The sequence below is a fragment of the Arvicanthis niloticus genome, chromosome 1 (genome assembly GCF_011762505.2).
Source record: "Arvicanthis niloticus isolate mArvNil1 chromosome 1, mArvNil1.pat.X, whole genome shotgun sequence".
In the NCBI taxonomy this organism is placed as follows: Eukaryota; Metazoa; Chordata; class Mammalia; order Rodentia; family Muridae; genus Arvicanthis; species Arvicanthis niloticus.
Window position 1 is genome coordinate 55,761,746 of NC_047658.1, and position 27,422 is coordinate 55,789,167.

Sequence of the window (27,422 nt, forward strand, 5' to 3'; positions counted from 1 at the left end):
ATTAAAAAATACAGGCTCCCCCCAAACTGGGTGCCTAGGACAGGACTTAGTCTGCTTCAACCCAAGAGGAATCAGAAGATCAAAAGCAGTTTGGGAGGCCAGAATGGTCAGGGATGGAGGGAGAAGGACGGTCCAGGTCCAGGGCGTGGGAGGGATGTTTGGCAACTGGGGTGAAGGGATAACCCTCCCCCTGCTGGGATCCCCCCCAGCCCCTCCGGTCTGGCAGGAAAGGGGCAGCCTGCAACATCCAAGAGCAGGTCTGGGGCTGCTAGATGCTCCAGGCAGGGGGCTGGAGGTGGCTCACAAAGGCTTGCCCTCCATGGAAACGACTGCAGTGCCACCTAGTTTCTCTGCCAGGGTGCAGTGGTCCTTGCCTTCCTCGTAGCAGTTAGCTTGTAATTCATGCTTGATTCCTGTCAGCTTCTTCTTGATGGCATCCTTGGATCATTTTGCTCTTATGGGGTGCATTCTCGGGGGCCCAGAAGATGAACACCAGGTCCTCCTTCTTGCTCTCCTTGGTCTCATAAGTTGCATCATAGAGAGCGTAGCGGCAGTCCTTATCTGGCAGCATCTTGACAAAAGTGGTATAGGGGTCATCCACCGTCTGCCCCACATCTCCTACTAGGATCTCCTTGCCCTCCTCCAAGATGATGTTCTTCTTGTCCTCACTCAGGCAAAAGAGCACTGCCTTCTTGCGTTTTTTTCACTTCTTCTGGCGTTGCAGATTTGCGAATTTTCATGTTATTGAACACCTTGATGACACCATCAGAGACAGCCACACCAGAGGCCATGTTTCCGGAAACGAAAGGGAGACAGAAAGAGCTACTGTAGACCTGAGCCTCTGAAGCTGCTGCTGGGATCCGACTGAACCCTTTTAGCACATTCTAGAAAGCCAAGTTCTGCTTGCTCATCTCTCTTTCCCTAGGAATGAGGGAATTCTTTATAGTCAGGAAGGCTGGGCATTCTTTAGGTTAACTCTATCCTAGCACCATGCATAGGAGGTGATAGGTACCACACAAGTGTTTACAGAAATAAGCATGCTTGAGAAGGTGAGCAGGCAAAGGTAACCTTTCATGCAGCAATTGAAGAAATGCCTTAATTTCCCCTGGAGGAAGATGAAAGGGGACAAGGAGATGATGATCTCTGGGTAGAAGCATACCATGTGCTTCAGCTTCTCTCACCCCTTCTCTGAATTCTGAGCAGCCCATGTCCCGTCAGTTTCCAACTTGACCAACCTTTCCCCCCTCTACTCAGGGTCACTGATAATGAATTGCAGCACATTATGTACATGTGTTCAGGTGTGTGCAGGTGCATGAGTGTGCACGGGAATGTGAAGACAGGATCCACCTTGGATGATGCTCCTTAGGAGCCGTTCATCTTTTTCCTCTTTCTTTTCTTGAGACAGACACTGAACCCAGAACTCAGTTACAGAGTGGCGTTGGACAGTGATCTCCAAAGATCTGGCTAGCTCCACCTCCCTAGCACAGGGATTACAAGTGCATGTCACATATTCACAGCTTGAGTCTTAATAATTTTCTATACTCTCCACATGACTTATACAATGGCACCATTAGGAAAACAATTATTGTAAAGAGTTTACTTTGGTTCGTTGTTTATCGACAACAGAGGGAATACAGGGAAGGTGTCAGCTCAAGTCCTGGCAAGAACTTGGCTTTTATTTAATGTTTCTTCTTGCTGTGTCCCTGCTCTGAAATCCTACTGCCTTCATATCCATGAGTGTATGTAGATTGGTCAGATGCACACTTTTCTGCTGTACCCTGCTGAAGCTAAATCCTTAAGTATTTAAGGATTTCTCAGTAAACAAATAAGAAAAATTGCTTGTTTTCTTCCCATTCTGGTGGGCAATTTGCTTTTTAAAAATAATTTTATAGTTTTATAAGCTATATTGACTCTAAAAAATAGGTCTGTGATGGCTAGCATAATTATGAACCTGATGGAATTTAGAATCACAGGCAGATGGTCCTAGAGCGTGTCTATAGTGGGTGGTATCGTGATCAGGATTACTGATGTGGGGAGACCCGACTTAATTTTGGGCAGGACCATTTTCTGGACAGGGGATCCTGGACCAAATAAAATGTGGAAAGTAAGCTGGACACTAATTCACCTTCATCTCTGTTTCCTGACTGTGGATGAGATATGACCAGCTGATTCAAGTTCACACTGCCTTGACTTCTCTACCATGATGAATTCTGTTTAGACCTGTGAACTAAAATAAACCCCATTCTCTCTTAAGTTGCTTTTGTCAGGGCATTTTATCACATCAATAGAAAAAAAACCTAAGAAAAAGTCCTATTGAAACTTGTAAGAAACCTCCATATGGAGGAGGCTGTACTATTTATCATGAATGAAGATTTCTTTTCTTAACCATTTGTAGCAATATATTAGAACACAATTTCATTAACTTTTTTAGTTTGTGTTTCTCTAAAACTAAAGATAGTAACCCAGAATGTCATATGTGTATTTGTTGTGTGTGAGCATGCATGTATTTGAGATAGCTTCTCACTGTGTTTCCTAGCTTGGTCTGGAACTCCTGAGCTCACTCAGACAATCCTCCTGCCTCAGCCTGCTTGAAGCTGGAATTGTAGGCATGTGTCACACCCAGCAGCCTGTATTTGAATTCTTGAAAGAAACATGGGCATGGCATGTTCAGCTATTTTTATTGGTACTAAGATTTCTGTCTTAAGTTGTAGGAGGAGTTTCTTGCACTTTCTGGACACAAGTCTTTTTTAGATATAGGAGTCAGAGTTACTTTCTTCTAGGCATTCTCTTTAAAGTCATTAGAAAAGTAATTGCCTTTAGTGTTTGTGAAGTCCAGTCCAGGGAAGCTTCTAGAGAGCCTTGCCTTACACCAGATCTCAAGATCATTAGTTTCCTTTTCTGTTCTAAGTAGTTGACACTCTCAACAGGTGGCTCTCAACAGCATGTACTGCAGTGTGGCTTATCCCAGACTCCCAGGGGCAGGCACCTCAAGTTGATCAATTACCAAGCTAGTCCAAGGCACTCACTGTTCAGAGCAAAGTCATTTTTTATTGTAATGAAAATTTAAAAGGCAGTTACATTAGTTATACATACACCCAGTGACTTAATACCTGTTAGTCATACAGAACATTCAAGAAATACAAATGATTTACCCACAGCACAGTTCACATCCATAAGAAAGGCTAAAAGAGAGAGATGAGTAAGTGCTTGCTGTTCTTGGAAGCCTGCTTGTGAAGATTTTTCTTTAAAAGGGAACACGGTTAGATAAAGCAAACTGCTGGGCCCTGCATGACCTGTGGAAAGCTCCATTTTGCTATACAGTACCCACAAGGATTTGCAGACTACCTGAACAAACCCAGCTTAGGGCACAAGACATGGCATGTCACATGTGAAAATGTGCCCATGCCCTCGTGAGCAACCTCGTTAAAGCTGTCCCAGACTCTAGGCAATGGAGGAAGCTGGCAGCCAGGGAGCTGGTGACTCCTCAGCACGTGAAATGTGGCCAAGTTACTCAGCTATATATTTATTTTTAAGATTAGTTTTATTATGTTGCCCAGGTAGGTCTTGAATTCCTGAGCTCATGACCCTTCCTGCTTCAGTCTTTCCAGTGGTGGCACTTCAGGTGAACATCAGCTTGGGAGAGGGGGGGGAGGGTGGGCTGGCAAGTTAGGACATAGCAACCCATGGCCACATACAAAGAGGGTTTTAATTTTGCCTTGCTATTGGTGATTAGCAAATGACTTGTTTTTGCTTGTGAGACAGGCTGTAGAAGTCATGAAGCAGGTGAGCTCACACTGGGAGTGGCTACTGCTCATTGGCTGGACTGTGCTGCAGGAGATTACAGAACCCACTTTCTAGACCTGTCAGATCTCTAGCTCAGAGCTGAAGGGAGCATGGATGCTTGCCAGTGGGCCAACCTGGGGCCTTACTGTCCTCCTAATGACAGGGGAGTGTGAGCTCCTCCGCAGGTTATGTTGCCAATCCAAATACAACTACCCACAATAGTCACTTTATGATGCAAGGACAGGCTGAGCTGAGCACAGTGAATGTGGATGTGAATGTTCATGCTGGCTCACTCACTCCCTGAAACCACAATGAAACAAGTGGGAGTGACAGCCAGCGAGGCAGGGTTCTAGAACCACCCTTGGCAGGCCTGGCAGTCTCTGGCCCATTCTTCTAAAGCTCCTGTGCCCTCAACAATGACTCAGGTGGTCCCTGCATGTCCCCCTCCTGCTTGCTCAGCCTACAAGGAGCTAATTGGGCTTCAGCAGCAAATGAAGTGGTGGGGTACAGAACTTCAGGAAGCCAACATCCCCCCTGGAACCCTATTCCCCCTGCTAAGACCATCACCAGGACAGGTAGCTAGAAGAATATTAACTGGAGGATCAGTATGTTGGCTTCCTCTGCAGGGGTCATATGGAGGGATAGCTTTTGTAGGATAACAGCTTTGATTCTGACTCCCGTGTGTTTCAAAAATACATGGGTGGGAGAAGTCCTTATGGAGTGGGATTCTTCATTGCTGGCTTCTCCCCTACCTCCTCCACATGTAGCTTTTGAGAATCACAACACAGAAGCAGAAGAGGTATAGAAAAGACCCAGAGCTCAGGCTAGCCCAAATCCCTACCTTCTAGCCTGTGGAACTCCCTAGATAAGATGGGCAGGGCGGGGGTGGGGGGTAGGAGGGGTAGGAGCCATTTAAAGCAGTGCTTGCTATTGTCTGGCTTGTAGTTGTCCAAGAATCATCCCCCTCTGCACTCCAGGACCAAGGACTGAGATGGCTTTACCCTCAACTTCGTAACAGAGAGAAGACATGAAATGATTGCAAGCAAGAATTCTGTCCTATTTCTTCTGCAGACCTTAGTGCCCTGAACCTAAGGCAGTGTGACAGCCCATGTCAAACCCAAGAAAAGCCCCTACTTCCCACTAAAGGCAATAAAACCAAACCCATAGCTCCCACACCTCTTAACTCACCAGCTAAGGGCCATGGCTGAAAAGCATTCTTTGCTCCTGAAGCTAGCTTTGGGCCTTTTCCTTTTATAACTAATGCTCACCTCCTGGGGCCAGCTCCAGGCTGCTGGGGACAGAGCTGAACCAGGCAGCACACATAGGTGACTGTTTGGGGGGTTCTGATGCTAAGATGAAGCTCCAACTGTGTCACTACTCTCCATGGAAGAATTCAAAGCTGCTTTGAGGATCTCTGGGGCCGAAATTTGTCATGAACAGGGTGGGCTGCTGCCAAGAGCAGTCTGCTGAGCCAAGTAAAGTTTGCAAGTGAGTCCTGTACAAACACTGGTGCTCCCTCAATGCCAGGCAGAGCCAAGCTCCTGAATGGAGTGGTGTTCTCCCTGGCTCTTAATCTACATGCTCATTGTGTCCTGTGCATCCTGGAGCCTCTTGTACTCCCAGCTTCCCAGGCGCCAGGCAGCACAGTAGGTCTGTTCTGAGAGCGTGCACCTCCACAGTTCTACCAAGGGGCTCCTGAAAGGACTCTGGAGGACCTCAGGGCCTGCCTAAGGTAGCTCTGTGGCTTCTCTCACATTTGGGCATCAGTGGGCTGATACCTGAGGTGAGGTGCCTGAGGTGAGGGTCCGCTAAGTGAAAGGAGGCAGAGAGAACTCACAGCAGCACATGGAGTCGGGGAGGAGCAGGGTGGAATGGGTGGAATCTGAAAGCTCTTTAAAATCTGACTGATACAGGGACTCTGATGTCAGAGATAAGCCAGGCAGAAGCTTCTAGAACAGTGAGTGGCTCTCAACCTTCCTAACTCTGTGACCCTTTAATATAGTTCTTCATGTAGTGATGCCCCTCAACCATAAAATCATTTTCATTGCTATTTCATAAGTGTAATTTTCTACTGTTATGTATCCTTATGTAAATGTCTAATACGCAGGGTATCTGATATGCAACCCCTGTGAAATGGCTGTTTGACTCTCTAACACAGTCCACAGGCTGAGAACCACTGTTCCAGAAGTTAGCTCAGAGTTCTACCTTAAGACCACTGAGGAATTCAGGTCTTTGTAGAAGCATGGCCAGAGCAGAGTCCCTGGCCTCACAGGCCTAGCTGTGTCCCCCCCTGAGATACTCCTGCCTCTCCTGCCTGCTGAGGACAGAGGCTCAGGTGGCCCAGGGCACCCTTCTCCACCCAGAGTGTGGCCCCGTCTCCTTTCCAGGTTACTGAGCAGAAGGTGTCAGGGACACTTAGGGGTGAGGTATCCTAACCCTGTACAGAGGGCCAGGTCTGCTTGTCTTTGCTGCAGAGCAGGGAGGATGCAGTGACCTTCATGAAATCAGCACACTGTCCCCCAGACCTAATAAGAGAATCGTGAGCCCTCTCAAAAGGTCACAAGGAGGAAGGACTAGAAATTTTAAGAAATGGAGGATGTCTGTAAAAGGGCAGGGGACCAAAGAACTGACTTAGAGTGAGCAGCTCCCCAGCCCTGACGTCTGGGGAGTCAGCCCAGCTCCCAGGCTCGCCTCTGAAATGCAGTTGAATGGGTATGGTTTCTCACTCTCACTGGCCACACACACACCAACACCACAGTACATCTACCAAGCCACAACTTTGATCCTCACTGTTTAAAGCATACCTGGCCCCAGGCCATCAAGGACGGTGAGTGTGGGAGCCTCACATCCTGCGTTCCTGGCTCCAGCACAGAACGCAGAGAGGTTACTACCTCTCACTCTGACATGAAGCCTCCAGGCAGCAGCTGTGAAAAGCAGAAAGAAACCCAGCATCTGCGCCAGGCAGACCTGCTGGTGCTGCCCGCCATTGTGGATCAAGCAAGCACTTGATGGGTGCAATTTGTCCATTAATAGATCATTCACAATGGAATTTAAGACCCTGGAGGCCACCCTTCCGAGCACACAGATAAAGTACAATAAATACAAAGATACCCAACCCAAGAAGCCAGGGCTCTGGGTTAGAGCCAGGTGATGCCATGTCCAGGGAAGATGGGGAATAAGGAAGTTTTCTGGGGGTTCTGCAGCAGGGCAAGCTGGGTGAGGGGGGCCCTCTTTGAACACAGGCATCTATGGCATGATAATAGTGCCTGGGCAGTAGAAGCCTGGCTTTGCCTGAAGCTACTCAGAAAATGGAGGAAACATGCCCAGGTCAGCAAAGTCCTCGATGTTATAGTTGCCAGTCCCCTGCGTCGGGTCGCCCGGCATGGGTAGCATGTCCTGGAGAGGAGAAGAACAGAAAGTCCCAGGGGTCAGTGACCTCACCCAGAGCCTGCCCTTGTCCCGGAGTCCAGCCTGCCACTGACTGATCCCCTTGACCATCTCTCTAGTGAGCAGATGTTCCTTTGCATAGCTTAGTGTACAGGTGTACAGGGCTGCTCTTCAGGGAGCTTCAGGACCCCACTGGGAGCTGCTCTCCTGGGGAGACTCATGCAAAAGGGAAACAGCAGTAGAATGCAAACCTTTTCTGAAGCTAACCCAGGCCCAGGGGTGGAAAGAACTCAGCTGGGCAAGCAGAACTTACAACAGTAATTAAGACTGGACAGCCATGTGACCACCAACCAAGAAGGAGCCTGAGCATGTGTGGCCTGGGCACAGTGGCCTGTTGGGGTGATGCCGTCCCAGAGTGGAAGGTCGGTTACTTTATCTAGTCCTAGTTTGTTGGACCTTAGACGACTTGCTCTGAAAATATTAGGGAGTTCCAATTCCATAGGGCAGAAGTCCCACTGTGCTTTGTCCACTTCCCAGCCCATGTAATAACGGTGAGAAAAGAATTCTGTGGACAAATGTGCTTGGGAAACAAGGCACGCTTCCCTACCTCCTAGAAAGCCATGCCTGTCTGGTATAATAAAGGATCTGATACATCCTGCAAGAAAGAAACTGAATAACTTGCTTTAATTGGTGTTTCACAAAGTTATTTAACCAAGAATTCTTTTTAGTGGGATGACCTTGAAGACATACTGTTAGGAAATAATGCCTTTTAGGGCCTCCCTATGTCATGAACAGTGGGTAGGGGCTGGTCTTTACAGAGAGAGGAGGGAGGAAAGCCATCCGGAGGGCTGGGAAAGGCACTTCCTTGTACTAGGAAGGGAATATAGCCAGGTGGACCCCTGAGGATACCTGGCTCTTTGACCTAGTAGGAGGTGTGTGTGTGTGTGTGTGTGTGTGTGTGTGTGTGTGTGTTTGTGTGTGTCACTGAGTCTTAAGGAAGAGTGTGACCTGAGCCTCCTACACCTTGGCTCTTTCTTGGAGCTTTGGTCTACAGGGCAGACAGCACTCTGAGGGTCCCCCAGAGGAGCCTGGGCTGCTGCTAAAAGACTGGGTGGGCAGGCCCACCTCTAGCTGAGGAGAGTTAATAGGCTCATACCTGCACTTACAATGTTCCAGGAAAACCTGGGAGGCTGAGTCTCGTATGATAGGTAAGGTCATGCCTTGTCACCCACCAGCACAGTAAGATTGTTCTGTGCTAGGAACTGAGAACAGCAAGGCAAGTCTTTAACAGTGGAGGTTTGGAAGTAGCCTTAGATTCTCAGCTTAGAGAGTTGAGCCCTGGCCCAGCTGCCTTAGGCTAAGGGTCTGGGGATGGGAGTTCCTCCTCCTGGTTGCCATAGTGGAGAGGAGACAGGCTGAGGCAATCAAGCCCCTAGGTATCTGCAGCTCTTGGAAGCTGTGTGTGTTGCCCATGGTGAGCTCTGAGGGTCTCTAGCTCTTAGTGAGGCATGAACCCTGACCCAAGATGAACCCCCTAGTGTCTCTGGCTCCATATACCCCTCCTGGACAACTATGGGGCTATGATTCAGGATGTAGTCTCTCCTGTGTGAGTGTAGCTGAAAGGCTGATGGTTTCCGTGCCTCTCCTGTGTACCTGAAGGCTTTGACTAGGCAGGGCAGGACCTTCCTTCCACTTGTGGGCTCCCCATATTGCAGGCTGGGGTGGGCTCACTTGCTGGCTACCGGGCAGGGCAGGCAGAGGTGCAGAAAGGGACATAAGGAAGCAGAGAAGGCGCAGGTACCTACACCTACGAGAAGGCGCTGCTCGCTGGATTTACCTGGAACACTTCAGTCTGGCCAGGCTGCTGGTGGGAGTGCTGCTCACCGCTCTGCTGTCCGTGATGCTGGCTCTGCCACTGGGACCAGACCTCCGAGGGCCGGCCCTGGAATTGCCCACCACTCTGTCCACTCTCAGCTGAAACATGGAGGGAAGGAAGGGAAAAAGGGATAGAGAAGGGACGGGAGGAAGGGATGGAGAAGAAGAGTGAGACGAAAGAGTGCAGGCATGCTGTAGCAGTCACTTGCATCTGAAACCTCCAGGTTATCCATGATGATGCAAGGTGAAGTCTTCTCAGTTGTACCTCAGGGACAGTCAGAGGCAGAGAGAAGAGCAGGAGGCGAGGACTGGAGAAGACTGGCTGATTATATACCCGAGAGTACATGGTTTTATTAATTACAGGTAATAGATTTCAAAATAAAAAAAAATAACCTTCTGAGACAGTAAATGCTTTTAAACATTTGCAACAGTAAAAATCAATTAATTATGCTGCTTCTGAGAACCACTGAAGGACAGAAATGACAGAGTTTTGAGGCAACTGTATGTTCCACATTAAGCTTGTCTTGGATACATTGTTTCAATTCACTTCCAAATCTAAGAGATGAGTCTACTACCCACATTCTTCAAATTCTAAGGAAACTGAAGGCTCAGAAAGCCTTTATCATATAAACCTTTCTTTATCATATAAACCTAGGGTTGAACTTAGACACCCCTGACATGGAAGCCTGCCCACACTCATTTGATAAATAGAGCATAAGTCTAAGACTATTGGATGAATGGAGATCAACTTAGTCTGCTGAGGAAGGAAGAGAGTTCAGAGGTCAATACAGCTGAGTATTTTTTCTGAGGGAAGCACAGGTTACCATGGAAACAGAAGAGCAGGTGCCACCTAAACCTGAGTCTTCCTGGAGGATGAAGGATGACCACGATAAGGGAGACTTAAGGGGCCACTGAAGGCACTTTTGATTTTCCAGAACCAGATGACTAACTTTTAAAGCTACAGAGTAAACATGACCTTCAACAAGACTTCTCCTGTCTGAGGGAGAATTGTGGGTCATTTGCCTAAACCCAATCAACCCGCAGATGGTCTGCAGGACCTGCATGTGGCCTGTTCCCAAAGTACACATACAACTCCTTTCTGGAATAACCCAGTGGTTCCTAACATCTTTGTTAGGTCATTACTCCAAAAGCTATGTGTGCAGCTAAAAGCCATGAGCTGGGTTCTAACCATATTGATGTCCATTTCCCAGCTTCCAGAGTAAGACCCAGGCTGCTGCTGCCCTGCCTAGATGGATTGGACTCCTGCTAGGTCAGGTGTTTGGGGTAACTGCATTACATCCCCTATCTGGGGCAGCTCAAAACTTGTCGACCTTAGTGCAGTCTCTTCTCCTAAGGGACAGAGGCAGGGCTGACATTGTCCATCTTTTTAGCTGAAGTTTAATGCTAGACTTCATTTTTGCTCACGATCACCGTCCTGGGAGGTGGCAGCGGGTGGAAATTGCTCTAAGATTCCTATGTTCTAACAGTCCTATGCAGACTGTTCAGCGCTGTTGGGTTTAGCTTAATGGTTCTTGGTGAGGGGAACTGCTGGCACTTCTCATTCTCACAAACAGCAGGAGACAACCAATAAACATACAGGGAGACTGATAAACATCCTTAGTAACCGGACATCCCTACCCAGTGGGGATTAAACCAACCCATCAACAGTGTAAATGCTGAGAAATCCTGCTGGGTAAGGGAATGAGCCCTGATAGAGGCAGCTGCTTCCTACCTAACCTACAGAGAGGACCAGACAAGGGCCATAGACTTTTCAGCTTCTTTGGCAGGGAGTTCACCTTTCAACGTTGCTTAATACCAAAAGGAATGTCTATAATTCTTCACAATTTGTCGGTTAGAAAATGTACATAGCTGAGATTTGGGGGCAAGATTCGGCGAGGAGGAATAAGGCACTTGCATCTGCCTTCCCTCTCTATTTGCGCATCTCATTTATCAGTGGAAGAAGCTTCAGATGTTTTGGGAATGATACATTCCTTTTTCTCCAGCCTCTACTCAGCCTGACCTGGGTGGAGCATTCAGGGAGGGGAATTTCCTGTGCTTTCCAAAAGGGGCTCGCCTAGGGCGCAGTGGTGTCTTCTGCTGTGGCCTGACTTGATTTGTTTTCACCTGTCTGGACTTGTGTCATCATGGCCGAGTTGCTGGTACTACCTCATCCTAAAATTGAAAAGCAGATGCTAAATGCAAAACATGGACATGCTGGTGCTTGCCAAGTCACTGTCTCTGGAAGCATGCTGTATGCAGTTCAGGCCATATACAAGCCATGGAGGAGTAAGGGAGGGAGGGAATGTCCCGAGTGCTTTAGTATCTTAAACGGTCCTTTCTGAGCAAGCTGTGGGTTTGGCTTCCTGCATTTCTACAAGAAACATTATACACCAATGACCAGATTAAAACAGAGGGATTAACAAATTTGGGGATTCAAGTTGTAAGCTACCTGACAGTTACCAACTTGTTCTGTCTGAGCTCTAAACCTAATCTTCATTATCCATCTTTGAGATACTGAACTGCCCTCAGTTTCTGCTGTGCCAGGAGGTGCAGAGACCTACCAAGACTAGCTAACCTCCCCCTCATGCTGTACAGAATAAACATGTTGAAGTTCTGGGTTGTTGCATAGTAGGTGTGCTCTGTTAGAGTGAACACAGAATCCCAGCTTTCCTGCATGCGTGTCTCGGTGTCTGTCCTTTCTTCATTCTCTCATTACTCCAGTCATCTTTCCAGAAACAAGCCATGGTGGACTTGGCACCAATTAGGCCTGTCAATCACGGGGCCAGGAGATCACCCCCCAGGAAAGGGGATTCTTCTGGGGCCATAGCTAAGGAGATGGGAAGAAGAATTATCTCCTCAGTGAGATTATGTAATTACATCCTCTAATAGCCTCTCCCTTGATGCAGTTGTTTACAGATCTTTAGGGTTAAAACTTACTGATTTTTCTAAGTTCTAACTCAAGAAGTGCAATTTGTCCTTTCTTCTTTGAATGCCATCCAAACATCTAAACATGGCTGAACCAATACTCCAAACTTTTCACTGTTTCTCTTATGGACCTGCTTGTAGACCTCCATTACTGACATTAACCAAAAGACATGACTGACTTTCTTCTCCATCTCCCTCCTCTTGAGATGTCAGGAGTTATACATTGCCAGCTCTGCTGTATTTTTTTTTCTAAAATTCTCATAAAATTACTTTTAATCAAGCTTCCTTCTGAGTCAGATTTTAAATAATTTTATAAAGGAGACTAAGAGCCTACAAAAGGGAACCTATATCCTCCAGTGACACGTGACCACAAACAGACTTAAAGCCACTCCTTTGGAGACAAGGTAGGTGACCATACTTCAGGATTCAAGTAAGCTCCTTCTGGTGGCCAGGCCCCCCAGTGTTTACCCTCTGGCTTAGATTCCTTTGGGAAGATTTGACTTGAAGCTTATCTTTCCATTTTGCCCTTTGGTACTCTGCCTTCATAAAATAAATAAGTCTCTTCTTCCTGCCTCTCCAGGCTCTCTCCCTTGAGGTTAAGGGCCAGAGCTGAATGGCAAATGCAATTTCTCTTTTGGATTGTTTCCCCATGTGTTTGTGGCCAGTGGTCACATAGTGAAATGTAAACGGCACTAAGTTAAACTTCCCTTTTCTCCCTGGTGCCAGGAGTATCCCTTTGTATCATGTGATTCCCTGGGAGTCAGAGAGGCCAAGGATTGAAAGCAAGAGAGAAATAAATCAAGTAGCCTAGCAGAATTGGTCATACAGACCCCTCACCCAAATAGAGGGCATTAACATTGTCTGGGACCCTGCTCTTATCTGGGTGTCTGATCTCAAGGGCCCAGGAAGTTGCTTTTCTAACTGGATGCAGCTGCCACATAAAGGCTGATGGGACATCAAATCAGATTTTAACAACATGGTTTTTGAGGAACTTCAATGTTTGCCAACACAGAGTATCATAGAGTCCCTGGTCTCAGTCCACGCCATCCTCATGGGGAAATACGGCATCCGTGTTGTAGAACACTTTCTCCCTCCTACTTCTTTCATGCAATACCAAAGTAGCAACCAAGATGCATGCTGGGCATACTTCCCTCTCCCTCCCAGGTCTGTCAGGGGCTTTTTTAATTTTTGCCCCCTCAACAGCTTATAATACCAAGGACCTAAAGCCAAAGGAAATGAATGTAAGATCCAGGTGACATCTTTTAGTGTTCCTGGTGAAATTTAGAAAATTGTGGTAAGGTATGGACTCCCTGACCTTCAGTTGATACCATAAGATTCACTAGTGTGTTTTGTCTACAACTTTCTTCTGTGTATGCAATCTTGTGCCAATGTTCAGGATATGTCCTATACAATTTATATGTCTCAGGTCACTCACTATTATTTTACATTCTTCTGTTTTCTGCCACATCTTTGTTAACCAAATTCAAGTGTTCTTTAACACCACCACCACCACCACCAACAACAACAAAAACAACAAAATGGGGGCAAATCTTGGTCTCCACTAATCAAGACAACTTGTAGATCATGACCCTCAATTAGTTGGGAAACCATCCATGATGACTTAGGCATCTCCAGAACTGGAGAAAGTATGCTATTCCAATTCCCAACCAAAACAATTCAGGCCTTAAAGGATAGTAACAGAATTTATACAGAGGCAAACAAGATCAAGTATTGGCATAACTGTCAACTGGGACTTATCTTGGGGGCAGCTGCCAATACTGGTCCATACCCAGTCTGTGAGATGTATGGATCCCATGGGGACTCATATCTTTTATAAGTGAATGAGCACACGTTACTGTGGAACTATCCCCACCATTGGTAGAGACATCTGTGTAATCAGCCAAGAATAAGATGGTAATAGCCATGTGACTAACCAAATGGTGGCATCCATGTTATTGCTTAGGACTTCCAGTCAGCTAGGCTCCTTGAGGATCTATTCCCTAAATGTTTCTGTGACACAGACACTCATTCATACATATACCCCAGTCTCCTCACCCCCACCCTCCGCCCCATTTCTGTTTTCTTTTTTCTTTCCTGGATACCTTCAAAGATCATGGAAAGTAAAGACCTAGACAGAACTACATGACACCTTCAGTTCTTCTCTATGACTTTCCCTAGCACCCAGAATAATTTACTCAGAGACCTAACCCTACCCAGAAACCTCCGGAGTGAGGAAAGGCAAATGGTAACTCTATTGTCAGCCGGGGTTTAACAACCACTATCTTTACATTCTGCTCACTCCTAGTGTCCTCAAGCTTATTTTCTTCTCCTTTCTCTACAGAGAAAATCTCAGGTGGGGACAGGAATTTGAAGCTTAGGGTCCCACTCACTGAGCTAGAGAGTAAGAGTGAGATAGGGTGATGGCACAGCCTATGCCCCCAAACTAAATCAATGTCTGACCCTATAGCTGGGAAATACAGCATGAAGCAGGCTGGGACTAAGTGTTTCTCCTCCTCTCAGGACTCTGGTGCTGCCCACTTTTGTAGCAATACCAGAACTGTTCTCAGACCCTCTCTAGTCATTTAGTATAGATAGCGCTATTTATGTGGGTATGGAGCTAATTCTTCAGGCAGAAAGAAATTCTCTTGAGCATTATATCCAAGATGGGGAGACTGCATGCTTACACTTTTAACATCTAATGGCAATTTAAGGTAAAGAAAGCCAAAGCCTTTTATATAAGCAAGTTTCTTCTGTGAACCTACTAAACCATTGGTTCAGGTTTGGCTTGCTTCCTTCCTTCCTCCCTCCCTCCCTCCCTTCCTCTTCCATCCTTCTTTCTTTCTTCTCTTCTTCCCTTCTTCCTTCATCCTTCTAAAGAGGCCTTATTCTACAAAGGTAAAAGAAACACCTCAGAGATGCTCCCAGCAGGAACTTGCATTCAATATTTATGACTTAATTCTGAGATTATGTAGGTAGTTGGTTTGAACTCTGGCAGGTTAAGATTGTGTGTCAAAAGCATTTGGGACACAAATCAGTGTTCCTGATCCTTTTGGGGCTATGTTCAGACACATTTAGGGGTGAGTGGCGGAGATGTCAGAGCATGGGAAGAAGGCTGTTGTGAACGGGCAAGGGACAGTCCTGGTTTCACTCCAGAGGCTCTAGGACTTGTCTGTGTCTACTGAGGATAATCAGGGGAAGTTTGCCTTTGGTTTCCCTGCCTACACTCTTTTTGATATAGCCTTGGGAATTAAAGTAAGGTTAACCCTGGGCATCTAAAAGGAGAGGGGGCTAATATTTTATAATAATATCACCTGGCCCCATTACAGGACCAGCAAAGAAAAAATTGGCTAACAGATAAAGATCTACTCTATAATTCCTACAGATGGATCCATTTTGTAGGTATCAAGGAAAAAGGTCTAAAGTGCCTTATGTACAGGCAGACTTCATGGCTATCAGGACAGGGGACAATAGACAGAAAGGAAGGAAGTAAAAGGGAGGGAGGAACCCTAATTCCTCTGTAATGCTGCAAGGTGCTGCTGTCCGTGTAGAATCCCAAGGTTGTATCCATGGTGCCCAGGGATGCCCACAGGCAGGGTTAAGCTGGTGTTTACAGCCTCACGAACACTGCACTGCCTGCTTTAACTGTTTCATGTTTGTTTAATAATTAATGAAACTGACCATTAATGCAGACTGCTCTATTTCTCCTCTACATTTCCTCCACCTCCTGAGGTTGACAGTAAACCCCTCCCCCAGGTCCTCTTTCTAATCCTACACTCTCTCCTCTGACCTTGACCAAGGTTGCCCCACCCCCCAGTAGGTCTCTGCTTCCTGGAGTCCTGGACAGCAGAGGCTGAGATACAATTCTCCACTGAGGTAGGTTCCCCCAGCCCTGTGAGGTGATGCTGCCTCCTGAGATGGTGGCACCTCTCCTCCAGCTGGGCTCGGTCACTCTGATGCCTTGAGGGTAGGGTCACACTCCTCAGTCCTAACTGCTACACCTCCACAGCAGAGTTCCCACCCTTCTCATGATCACAAACCAAGGGACATAGTGGCAGATGTCTCTTCTGCCTATTTCTTACTCTCTGAAGAGTGGGTCCAAAGGGATATGAATCACAGGGCAGTGAGCAGAGGGGCACAGCCTTAATCCTTTCTTGGTTCTACCACGGATCCATTAATTAGGACAGTGGTCCTCAACTGTGGGTCACGATCCCTTTTGGGGTTTAATGTCCCTTTCACAGGGGTCACTTAAGACCATTGAGAACAGATATTTACATTATGATTTATAACAGTAGCAAAATGACAATTATCAAGTAGCAACAAAAATAATTTTATGGTGGGGGGTCACCACGATATGGGGAACTGTATTGAAGAGCCAAGCACTGGGAAGGTTGAGAACCACTGTATTAGGAGGACTTGAGTTTCCATTGTTTCATCTGAAATGGGAATAAGAATGATCTCTCCCTTATGGCCAGGTAAGTGCTGAATAAATTCAAACATGTGTAACGTCCAGTGGATGCCTCCTGGGCAGTGTCCACTAAGTACTTACCTAGTAATGACCAGCTGCTGCATACTTACCACCTAGCAACATGTAGCACAAATAGTTGAGTTAGAAGTCCCAGTGTGTGACCTGTTCTTGGTCACTAGAGTTGGCCAGTGGCCTTTACCTAGGGCCCGACCTCCACTTACACTTTCAGAACCTAGTCATTACTTCATGGAGAGTGGCCAAATGCACATGATAAAGGCACCGAACTGCTGACACAGGTAGCAGCCTGCCCACCTGTCTTGTCATGGTCACAAGATGCTGTCAAGTCCTCCTAGAGAAACATGCCATCTATCTCTCTTTTAAAGACCTTCCTGGCTCTGTAAAACAAGTAATCATTCTCCCTCTCCCCAAGGCCTCTATGAAGGTCTGGCTACTGTACCTGGGGAGTACCTCTCTGCTTCCTCTTACCTGTCTCCTCTATCTCTGCCTATAACTTTGACTGTGCACTAGCCTGAGCCTTTCTTTGGGCCAGCCCAGTCTCTTCCTGTCTCCAGTACTGGTACTGGGCCTGGCACTCATGAAGGGTGGCTGAGTCACAGTAAGTCTGGGTCATTGCTCCCAGACAAAGGGAACATTCTACACATGAAAGCAGGCAGGGGCACTATCCTGGGAACCAGGGACCTTGTCCTCAGGCTGCAACAGAGCTGAGGGCCTGGCTGACTGAGAAACTGGCTGAGGAATCTGTGCTTCTCACACCTGCGTTCCTCGGTGACCCAGAAGAACATTTAAACGTGTGTGCTTACATGTAAATAAGGTTTGTATTTGAGGGACTGTTGGCTCCAATGGGAAAAGACAAACCTGAGGTCTTGGGACATCGTGGCCAAGACCTTGTGCTTTGAGGCAGAAGCATCACTGTCAGGTGTGGGAGTGAAGAGAGGTAGGGATAGCTCATAGCTACACTGTGTGATGATAGGTTATGGAGGGCACCTTCCCGTAAGACTGACAGGCGAGCCACTTAAATGGAAGCTTTTAACTTGACAAGTAAAACGAGGGAGTTGAGGCTTGGCTTCCTGCTCAACCGAGGATGATGGGTCTGTATAGACAATTCCTGGGTGCCTCACTCTTGGATGTTACCAAGTGACTGTACAATGAGGAATCTGGCAGGACCTCCCCTTCTGTGGACTGTGTCCTTGGTCTGGGGAGAGATGCTGGCATATATCAAGTAGACAAAGAACAACCGGCAGGAGACTGAGCCAGAGGACACGGCCATAGCCACTGCACCCATTTTGGCCTGAGCCTTTCTCACAGAGCAAGGAAACATTCACATGAGATAGGATGTCCTAGTGTAAATCTAGAATCAACCCAGGAGACAAGCCTCTGGGTGTGTACGTGTGCCAGGGAGTTTACAGGTTAGATTGAGTTGGGAACACTCACCCTAACTGAGGGGTATGACTATTCCACGGGCTGTGGAAATAGAAATACAAAGGGGAAAGTGAGTTGAGCATCAACATTCATCTCCTGCTTCTTGACTGCAGCTACAGTGTGACCCTTCCCCTGTTATTATGGACTGATCCTCAAATTGTGAGCCAAAATAAACCATTCTGTCCTGAAGTTACCTCTGGTAATTTGTCTCAGAATGAGAAAAATAGCAAATACACCTTGCAAAAAGGGCACATTCTGGTTTCATTGACACAACTGGCTATCCCTGGTTTCTCTGGGTTTCTGAATAGAGAATCTTTTACTTCTGGATTGTGAAAGTCTCTGCCCCTTGGGCCATATGGGGTTAAACTAACAATCAGGTCACATCACAACACAAGAACAAGGGCTCATGACTTGAAATATCAATATTGAATCACAAGGTCAAGGTGTATGCTTCTATGACTTACGATACTTGAGGCCCTCCTGACTGTAGCTAGATAGGAGATGAGCTGGGATACTTTGGGGCCCTGCCCTGTATTCTGGAAGCCTTGGGGATCAGCCCTGGACACATGATGCTCAGGACAGGAACTCTTTCCATCATTCATCCCCCACCTACCAAACCCTGGAGTCCGGTTGGCAAGACTGGGGTATGCGTTTCCGCTTGGTGAGGAGGCAGCTGGGCTGGAGAGAGGACTGTAGGACGAAGGGTCAGCCGGGTAGGGGTGGCTTGATCCAATTCCAAAGGCAGATGACTGCGTCTTGCTGGGCTAGGGTGGGATTGGCAATGGTCAGGACAGAAAGAGGCAGGACCAACCAGCTTCCCACTGAGCTCCACCCTTGAGGTCACTTCAGGAACAGGAGGCTCTGCTTCTCTCACTAGCAAGGGATGAGCCCAGTTGGGGGCGGGAGTGGGGAGGTTGGGCAGAATCCTGTCCCTGGAGACTTGGGGGTGGAGCTGCTTAACATTACTTTGAGGAACACAATGGCTTGGCTTCTCCAAGTTCAGTTTATGGAGGCCTCTCTGCTGAATAAGACCTATCCTTCCAGTACCTTCCAGGGAACTAGGAGTATTGGTTGCATGGTTGGGTGTTAACAGGCCTCTTGGCATAGTGATGAGGGATTTGCTTTTGCTGAGGAATCTTTGGGTACCCAACCTCCTCTTGATTTCTTTCCCAATGGGAGGTTGTAAAAAGAAAAGGATACTGCTCAGAGATGGTGTAAATGTTGAGGACCCAGCTCTCAAAGTGCCCTGTGGATGGTGAGGACTCCTGAGAAACTGGGAGCACTGACCTAACCTCATAGCTGGGACTCAAGAAAGCAGATGGTAGGTCTTTTGCCACTCTGGGCACCCAGGGCCATGTTTCACTCATACCTGCCCTGGGAAGGGTGGACGGCTGCCTGTCCATGCCACCTGGCCCTGGTTCAGCTGCCGGGAGATCTGGGATATGTTCTGGCCCGTTGAGGAGGAGGACTGAATGTCATTCACTCCAGGCACATGGACCACGGAAGAGCTAGGAGAAGAAAAAAAAAAAAAAACCCTTATTCCCAGAAATGGCCTGCTTTCTTGAGACTATTACAAGATCCTGAGCTGGCTCACTTTCCTACTGTCTTCCTGCTTGTCCACAGCCCAGAGGTCCTTGCTGGCTTCTATTCTCAGACTCCTTCTCCCCCAGGGTCTGGCAGCTCTTATACTTGCCCACCATCATCTTTCCCTGAACACCCCCAGCTCTCTATAAAGATTTCATTCCAAGAAGAGACACGATTTGCTGAATACAAATTAGACTCTGGGCGACCTGCTCTTTGTGCTCTAGTTAATTTGTCCCATTGGGGCACTCAGAAAGCTTACAGCCTCTGGACATAGGCTGCAAGCTGCCAGTTTCAACACGGAGACAAACCTGGGGATGGAAGGTTGCTTTATGTGACTGCTCGTTTGCTTCTTCTGCCTGCAGATGAATTAATTTGGTGCATCTTTATTAGGCACCTGTAGTATGTATCACAATGTGCAGCTTGCTCCATGCCTGATGAGGATGCTCTAACACTCTCTACTACCAGGCCCTTCTTCTAGGAGCCTTTTGGGCTATGCAAAGTGAAGGAAAGGGCTGGAGTTGGAGGGAGACTTGTACGACTCCAGGCCCTTCTTGCTATCTCCCTGGGTCTGTGCTGGGCGTGGGCTGTGAATACATCTAGCATCTAGTGAAGTGAGCTGTATCTAATTTTAGGTTTTTCATAGAGGTAGGTTTTGGGGTGGATTTGGAAAGAAAGAGACTAGTTACAGACTAGTTTTACCAATTGTATTCTAACCCTTTTCTCTGCTCTCTAACCCCTTACAGATTGTAAAGCAAACTCGGTTGTTAGAACATGATGTCTGTCTTCCTAAATGAGTTTACTTGACATTCGTGTCTGCTCCTTCCCACCTCCTCCAGATGGATGCTTTAGTTCAGAGCTAAAGTTGATTTCTTTTTAAAGAGAGGGTCGCACTATGTAGCTCTGGATGACCTAGAACTCACGATGTAGATCAGGCTGGCTTTGAACTCATAGAGTCTGCTGCCTCCTACATGCTGGGATAAAAAGCATGTGCCATCATGCCCTGAATGATGATAATTTATTTATTTTTCATTTAGTCTCCTTTTAAAAATCAGCTACATTAATTATACAATGTACAATAAATTCTGACCTTGAATTCATGATATTCTTCCTGCCTCAGCCTTCTTAGTGCTGGGATTATAGATATCAGCAACCATGCCTGTTGCCAAAGTCATGGACTTCACTCTGGATCCATCATACCCATTACTTTGGTCATATTACATCTGCATCTCCCTTTCTTTCAGAGCACATTTTCTAGACATTGTTCCTTGTAGTTCTTCTTTAACACATGCCTCAGCCTGCACAACCCTTAGGATGCTGACTAATGAGGGACAGCTGTAACTCTGCCTGTAATTTTTGGAACAAAGTGCTGGCCCTTGTGCCCAGCCCTCCCTAGGGCTGCTGGTCACACCTGCTGCTGATGTAGGAAATCTGTTCTTAGAACATCAAGAAAGGGAGATTCCTATCCCTTTGTGGCCAATGTAGTTTCTGGGCACTGGGTTTGCCTGCCCAACCCTCTTCCCTGCAGGGTCTTTGAAGCCCTGTTCAGAGTTGATCCAAGTTCAACTGGGATGTAAGGAAAACACCACCTTGCTATGCCTGGTATATGTGAAGCTTCTAGGGACCTTAGGGGTATCTGTTGTAACACAGGAGGACGCCTTCCCTGATGACTGCTGGCCTGTCCTTTGGCAGTCCTCCTGGGTTCTTGTTTGCTTTTCCCAGAAGAAACTTGAACCAGGTCTGGCCCTCAGTGGTGATGCCAAGCTTCATCTATAAGCTATTGCATGCCTTGATGCTTACAGCCAGGCACCCTCCTGTACCCTTGAATGGTTCTTAGGGCTGAGGCTAAGATATGATGGACCACCTTTTCTCCTTGCACTTGGCCACGGCCTTAGCAAATTAGAGAACAGGGCAGTTCTGGCTACTTTCCCAATCGGGCCCTACCTGGATCTTGGCTATACACCATCTCCTTCCCTCTTTCCCTGCAGGATCACAGAGAGGATCAGTATCTTCTGTGTCTGAGAGTCACTGATGCCCAGTACCTATGCAAGGGCTGATGGAGCAGAACCGCAGTCCAAAGTCTCCATCCTGGCTCCACCCCACAGTTCAGGAATGGCTGACTCCTGCTCAGTCACAGAGCCAATGCTGGCACTCAGGCCTTTATTCTACCAAGCCCCTCCCTGGCACCTACCTGAAGGCCTTGCCCGAGTGCCCGGCAGGGAATGGACTTCCTTGGGAGTAGATCTGCTGGCTGCCTGATGCTGAGGCTGAGCTCATCATCTTCTTCTCCGCTAGGAAAACCATAAAAGTTGCATGTGAAGGTCCCCCTTGTGCCGCAAACCATGAGGGGACACCCGGGAACAGGGCATGGCCTGGGAGCTCAGGAGGTCCACATGGGACAGCCTTCTCACCTTCACCTTGGCATGTACTCTCTTAGGCTCTTGGCTCCTAGAATGGCCCCAGCCACCTGAAGGCAAGCCCTCGAGAGTGGGAAGGCACTACTGTATTTACGCCTTCAGTTTCACAGTTTCACCATAGGAAATGTGCAAAGAGGTGAGGGCACCCAGGGTAACCTCAGCTGCCTGGCCTTGGACCTTGGCTTGGCCTTTTGTGTCACAGAGGTCACTTGGGATGCTCATTGGACTCTCCCCTGCCTCAGTTTCTCCATCTGAAAGAAGATGATAATTGCAGTCTCTTTCTTCCTGGGCTATGATGAGGATTCTGTGTGTTATTATAAGTAAAATGTTTACTGAAGACAGTGCTGGGAAAAGTCAAACAGCTTACACATTTGCTTTCATTTATTACAAATGAGAAAACTGAGGCAGTGCTTGTCCCAGGTCACAGGACAGCAAGGGAGGACCCAACCTGAATCCCATCCAGTGCCTCTTTCCTGACTCAATCAGCAGGTGCTAAAGGATACCTCAGACTGACTGGCCAGGGCAGCTGGAGAGTGTTGTCTGACTTTCCACCAGGATCTCAGACTGAGCATCTCATGAGACAGGAAACACACAGATCTAGGCTGGGTGAGAAGTCTGCTCAAGCATGTCACCTGCAGAAAAAGGCTAAGAAGGCTCAAGGCACAGGCAGAGTGCCGAGATCTCACACAAGAAGGACGCTGGTTTTGGTAGTGATATGAGAAGCAGGGATCAAATGTGAATGGATGCAGCCTCTAGACAGCAGAGTGTCAACCAGAGTGCACCCCTCCCTTGGTTCCATGATGCATCATCTGTGACCATAGAGTATCGTGATGCCTCAATTATATAATCACCCTCATGACAGTGGGAGGAAGGGAATCAAGGCTGGATACATGACAGTGACTATGCTGCATGTATGTCCTCCCTGAGCCCAGCTTGCCAGGCAGGTGTGTGCAGTACTGGGCTGTTGATAATCGAGCCCATGGGCTTGGGTCTGGGAGGCAACACAGGAACCAAATACCCTACTTCCATCTCTTGGGCTCTAAATAAAGTCATTGTCATATTGCAGCTGTGGGACATCCTGAAGGGACAGGAGCTCGATCCTCAGTGTAATACAAAGGCCTTGAGAGTGGGCATAAAGAGCAAGGCTTGAGTGAGGAGGAGACAAGGCTAGTACTGACAGGTAAAGGAGACTCAGGATGCCATCTTGTCTATAAACATAATCCCCGAAGGCTGGGGGTGTTGCTTAGTGGTAGAGCTCTGCCTAGTGTGCCCATTCTCCAGCACCACACAAGTGACGGGCATACAATCAACTACAACTATGAAAAGCAAGACCTCATGCAAGTTAGTTTTTTTCTCATGTGATTTGGTGGTAAGTAATAAACACATTGTTGTTCTGTGCTCACACAGTACTTCCATGTTTATATATGTATATGCATACATGTAATCTCAAATATGCACATATTAATGTGTATAAATTACTTAGTCTTCTAAATCTTTCTCCGTCTTATTGTTTTCATCTCTTCGATTTGTTGAAAACAAAGGAAGGCATCCTGAGCTACATCAACTTTGCTTTTATCAGTTTCTTCCTATGTCATGATTACATTGGCTTTTCTGTGTTTCAGAGTTCATGGGATTTGTAGTCAGTTCAGGCTCTCTCCTCTGCCCACAGGGACATTGTGAAATCTTTCTCTGTTGATGCGGACACTCCACTTCCCTGCCTGTGTTCGACAAGCATCTTCATCCCTCCCCACTGAGGGCTGAAGAATTCATCCCATTTGTTTGATTATGTTGGATTTTGACATGTTAATTGGGTGGGAGTTATTGATCTGTAATCCTTGGATATCATCTTGACTTGTAAGTCTCGATATTCATATTTTCTTGCTGTTTATTTTCCCTCTTTTTTTTTTTTTGTGGTTTTCTAACTTTGCTTTCTAACCCAGAGTCAAAACAACACTCTTTTCCTGTCAGTTGTTTTCTTAGGTATTTTGTTCCAATGGTGAATTCTGATCAGTGACTAAGGCATTGAGTACTGGATCAGATTGTCTGCTTTGACCCTTTACATTTTAAAGATGAGATGCCATGACCTGAGGTTGGTTATCGCTGGTGATGAGGCAGGGACAGGAATACAGAGACTCTGTCCTGCCTCCTGTATGAGTTCTTTTTATGCTTTGTGGCAGTGACACAAAAATCACCTTAGCTGCCCCTGTCTCTAGGGTGCATCTCCGGGTGGTCCAAGCGCAACTGTAAAGCTCACACTGTAAAGCTCACAGCCTAGCACTGTTGGCACACTTACATGCACTGATGCCTGCAAACATTTCAGCAAAACGAGGATCTCTCTCTTGGGAGAAGATTGCATCTGCCTTTTCCACAGACTTCCCTGCCTCGTGAACACCAGCAGGTAGGTTGGGTACTGGAACCTGTTGGCACATAAAACACAGTAGCGACCCACACATAAGGCACATAGGGTATTTCTAAGAGTTACATGTTGTCCCTACACATAATCCCTTTAGGTGGAAGAGCTAGGGCTCTTCAGGAAGCTCAAGGGCTTCTGGGTTGGGAGGTGTGAACTAAGGGTTACAGGAATATTGCCACTGTTACAGTGACTACTTTCTTGGAGATAAATGAAAAAGAACCAATCTACTGTAAACATCAGGAAGAGAACTTAAAGGTTAGTTTGGGAATGTCAGATACTCATGTCAATTAAGCCATGTCAATTTTTCTGATGGTCAGCTGTCGGAAGCATGGACAAAGAAAGGAGAGAAGAAGGACCAGCAGAGATGAGAGAAGAAAAGGACACAGTATGACAGAAAGAGACACGTTAAAGCAGAAAAGCCATGGTGCAAAGATGGCTAGTAAGTCAGAGTACCTATATCCAGAGCCTGCTTTTTCTGGCTTCTGTGCCTGCGAGACTGGGGGCCATACTGGAATGTCCCTCTGTCCCCTAGAGATGCTCAGTGCTAGCTGACCGTGGCTTACCACCTGCTCACTACCTACGCTCTGCCCCCTGTGGCTCATTTCAGGAAGGAGGACCCACAACAGTGAAGCAGGGGTTGAGCACTGTTAGCAGCCCAGAGGGTAGATGGAGCTTGGTGCCTTGGGATGGAGGAGGGCATCAAGTCCTGGGGTGGGTTTATTTCTCAGTCCTCTGAGTGTGAATCAGAAAAGAATTTCCCAGAAATTCACCTGAGATAAGTCATATGATGACAGCCCATCTCGCTGGTGTACCTCCAGTTCTGCCTGCTGTTGCTGAAGCTGCCTGTGAAACAAGAAGTCAACACATGTGTAAGGAAGAGAAAGGTGAGAAGCAACAGGGCTGAGGCAGGGTCCTCAGAGCCAAGTATCCCATGCTCTACAGAGCGCTAAAAAGCGGTCTGCTTTTATTTTACTCCAACCCCTGTAGTTCAGGTTTTGAGTTCTACACAAACTGTTGGAAAGGTAAGGAAAAGTACATGTGTGTGTCCTGGTGTATGTGCATGTAGAGACCAGAGGTTGGCATCGGGAGTTTCTCCTTGTTTGTTTTACATCTTGTTCTTTGAGCTCACTGATCCGCTAGACTGGCTTGACAATGAGCTCCAGGCACTCACCTGTCTCCACCCCAGTAGCTCAGCTCCAGGGCTATGCTAAGCTGTTTCCATGGGTGCTGAGGATCCAGACTCAGGATCTCATGCTTGTTCTGTGCTTTATCCACTGAGCCATCTTCTCAGCTTCAAATTTTATTTCTGAGACAGGGTCTTGCTATGCACCCCGAACAGGCCTGGAACTGTTGATCCTCCTGCCTTAACTCTCTCATTCTAAGAGGACAGACAGGCACCACCATGCCTGGATCAAATAAGGAGCGTTGGCAAATGACTTTGTTTTATGCAGGGGAAAAAATATAGTACTAAAATTCTTTTAAAAGCAAAGTTCAGGAAAGCAGTCTGTTCAGTACCGAGCAAAGCTGCAGGGTGTAGCTGCATACCTGCCATCGGAGTGCACATCTTAACATCCCTCAGACTGAATTTTTATGGTGGTTACTTCATCCACATGCTAATATCAAGAAGCTGAAGCTCAAAGCTAGGGTTAGGTCAGAGATGTCCTGCTACAACAGAGCAGGATCTGATTCAGGGTTGAATTCAAAGTGTTTGGCTCCTCCTACTCTACCAGGATGTTCTGTTAGAGATGGGGTTTGTGTGTGTGGGAGGGGGTGGAAACAAAAGGTTGAGAGAGAAAACTGGTGCTTCACGTTTTAAAGTAGGGAGACTGGATTGCTTTCATAGAACAGTGAAGCCTGTAACTTATACTACAAAGAAGGTAAAGTTTAAGTAAGGTCCTTAGTTCTAGATCCCCTAGTGAAGAGACTCCATAGGAGGACCTGCTGGGCAGCTGCTTTAAAATCAAATCCAGAAGTCTATACAGTGAACTATGCAGAGGCAAAGAAAACAACCGTGTCCAAGTTCTGTTCTGATGACTCAGAACCCCCCAGACTCCTGCTCTGGTGGAGCTGTGTCCCCAGGGAAGGACAGATGAGAAGACAGAGCTTCCAGGGAGTGAAGGACCTGATCTTTTACTGTGGTACAAGAGAGCACAGGAACCTGAGTCCATCCTGCAAGGTGCAAGGCTCTGGTGGAGCTGTGTCCCCAGGGAAGGACAGATGAGAAGACAGAGCTTCCAGGGAGTGAAGGACCTGATCTTTTACTGTGGTACAAGAGAGCACAGGAACCTGAGTCCATCCTGCAAGGATGGAATCAGAAGCATGTGCTGTCCCACCAGGCAGTGTGAGCCTCTGTATCTCATATCAGCAAAGTGGAGCAATTAATAATAATAATAATAATAATAATAATAATAATAATAATAATTCAAAAAAACTTTAAAAAAGAGCTAGGATATAGCAGAGTTAGGAGAGTGTATGCTTGAAACTATGGGCTCAATTCCCAGCCTTGCATAAAAGCAGCCATGGTGGCCCATGCCTGTAATCCCAGCACTAGAGTCGTGGAAGCAAAAGATGCAGTAGTTCAAGGTTATATTCAAGGCCAGCCTAGGCAACACGAGACCCTTTCTTAATTTTTTAAAAGAATCAATATAATCATTACTATCAAAGAAGAACTGCTGTCCTTCCTGGTTTGCACTCCATTATCTGCCGTTTCCTGTTCCCACATCTCAGGGAGGCATGAAGGCTCACTGGCAGCTTGCTAATATCTGAATGGAGGACTGATCACCAGTACTTGGCCAGCATTGTACATCTTTACAATATATGGCTATCAATTATTAGATAAAGAAGATGAGACTCAGCAAGTATAAGTGGTGTTCCCAGCTAGAACACAGCACAGAATATAATTATATTATATTCAAATATAATTCTGCGGGGCTGTAGACCCTGTTCTCTTTCCTCTGCCCAGAATAAACACCCTCCATGTCCCAGGGCTCTTGGAAGACTCTGGACACATGGCATTGACTTGATCGTGTTCAGGGCCACAATCTCTTTGGCCTTGTGGGTTGACTCAATAGTGGTCTGATGAGGGTGCCCATCACCTGAGAGGTCACCAAAATGTTGGGGGTTGGTCTGGTGCTGC

At 47.0% G+C, this 27,422-nt stretch overlaps 1 protein-coding gene and 1 pseudogene across 10 annotated transcripts in view; both read right to left on the reverse strand.

The window, feature by feature from the left end:
• Positions 1 to 179: 179 nt before the first annotated feature.
• Positions 180 to 834, reverse strand: LOC117713895 (cofilin-1 pseudogene; annotated as a pseudogene).
• Positions 835 to 3,028: 2,194 nt separating this feature from the next.
• Arnt2 (aryl hydrocarbon receptor nuclear translocator 2) overlaps positions 3,029 to 27,422 on the reverse strand; it is a 169,922-nt gene continuing 145,528 nt past the window's right edge. For 8 of the 10 annotated variants that reach the window (XM_076937188.1, XM_034510402.2, XM_076937176.1 and 5 more), the window contains exons 13-19: positions 25,057 to 25,129; positions 24,167 to 24,290; positions 21,648 to 21,747; positions 19,245 to 19,383; positions 18,489 to 18,639; positions 9,008 to 9,144; positions 3,029 to 7,179 (exon numbers count right to left, since the gene is read on the reverse strand). In XM_076937188.1, the coding sequence (XP_076793303.1) occupies positions 7,081 to 7,179; positions 9,008 to 9,144; positions 18,489 to 18,639; positions 19,245 to 19,383; positions 21,648 to 21,747; positions 24,167 to 24,290; positions 25,057 to 25,129 (823 nt within the window). In that variant the 3' untranslated portion in view covers positions 3,029 to 7,080. Of the gene's footprint in view, positions 7,180 to 8,975; positions 9,145 to 18,488; positions 18,640 to 19,244; positions 19,384 to 21,647; positions 21,748 to 24,166; positions 24,291 to 25,056; positions 25,130 to 27,422 lie in introns of all 10 variants that reach the window. The other 2 variants (XM_076937200.1, XM_076937197.1) reach the window with 1 other exon arrangement.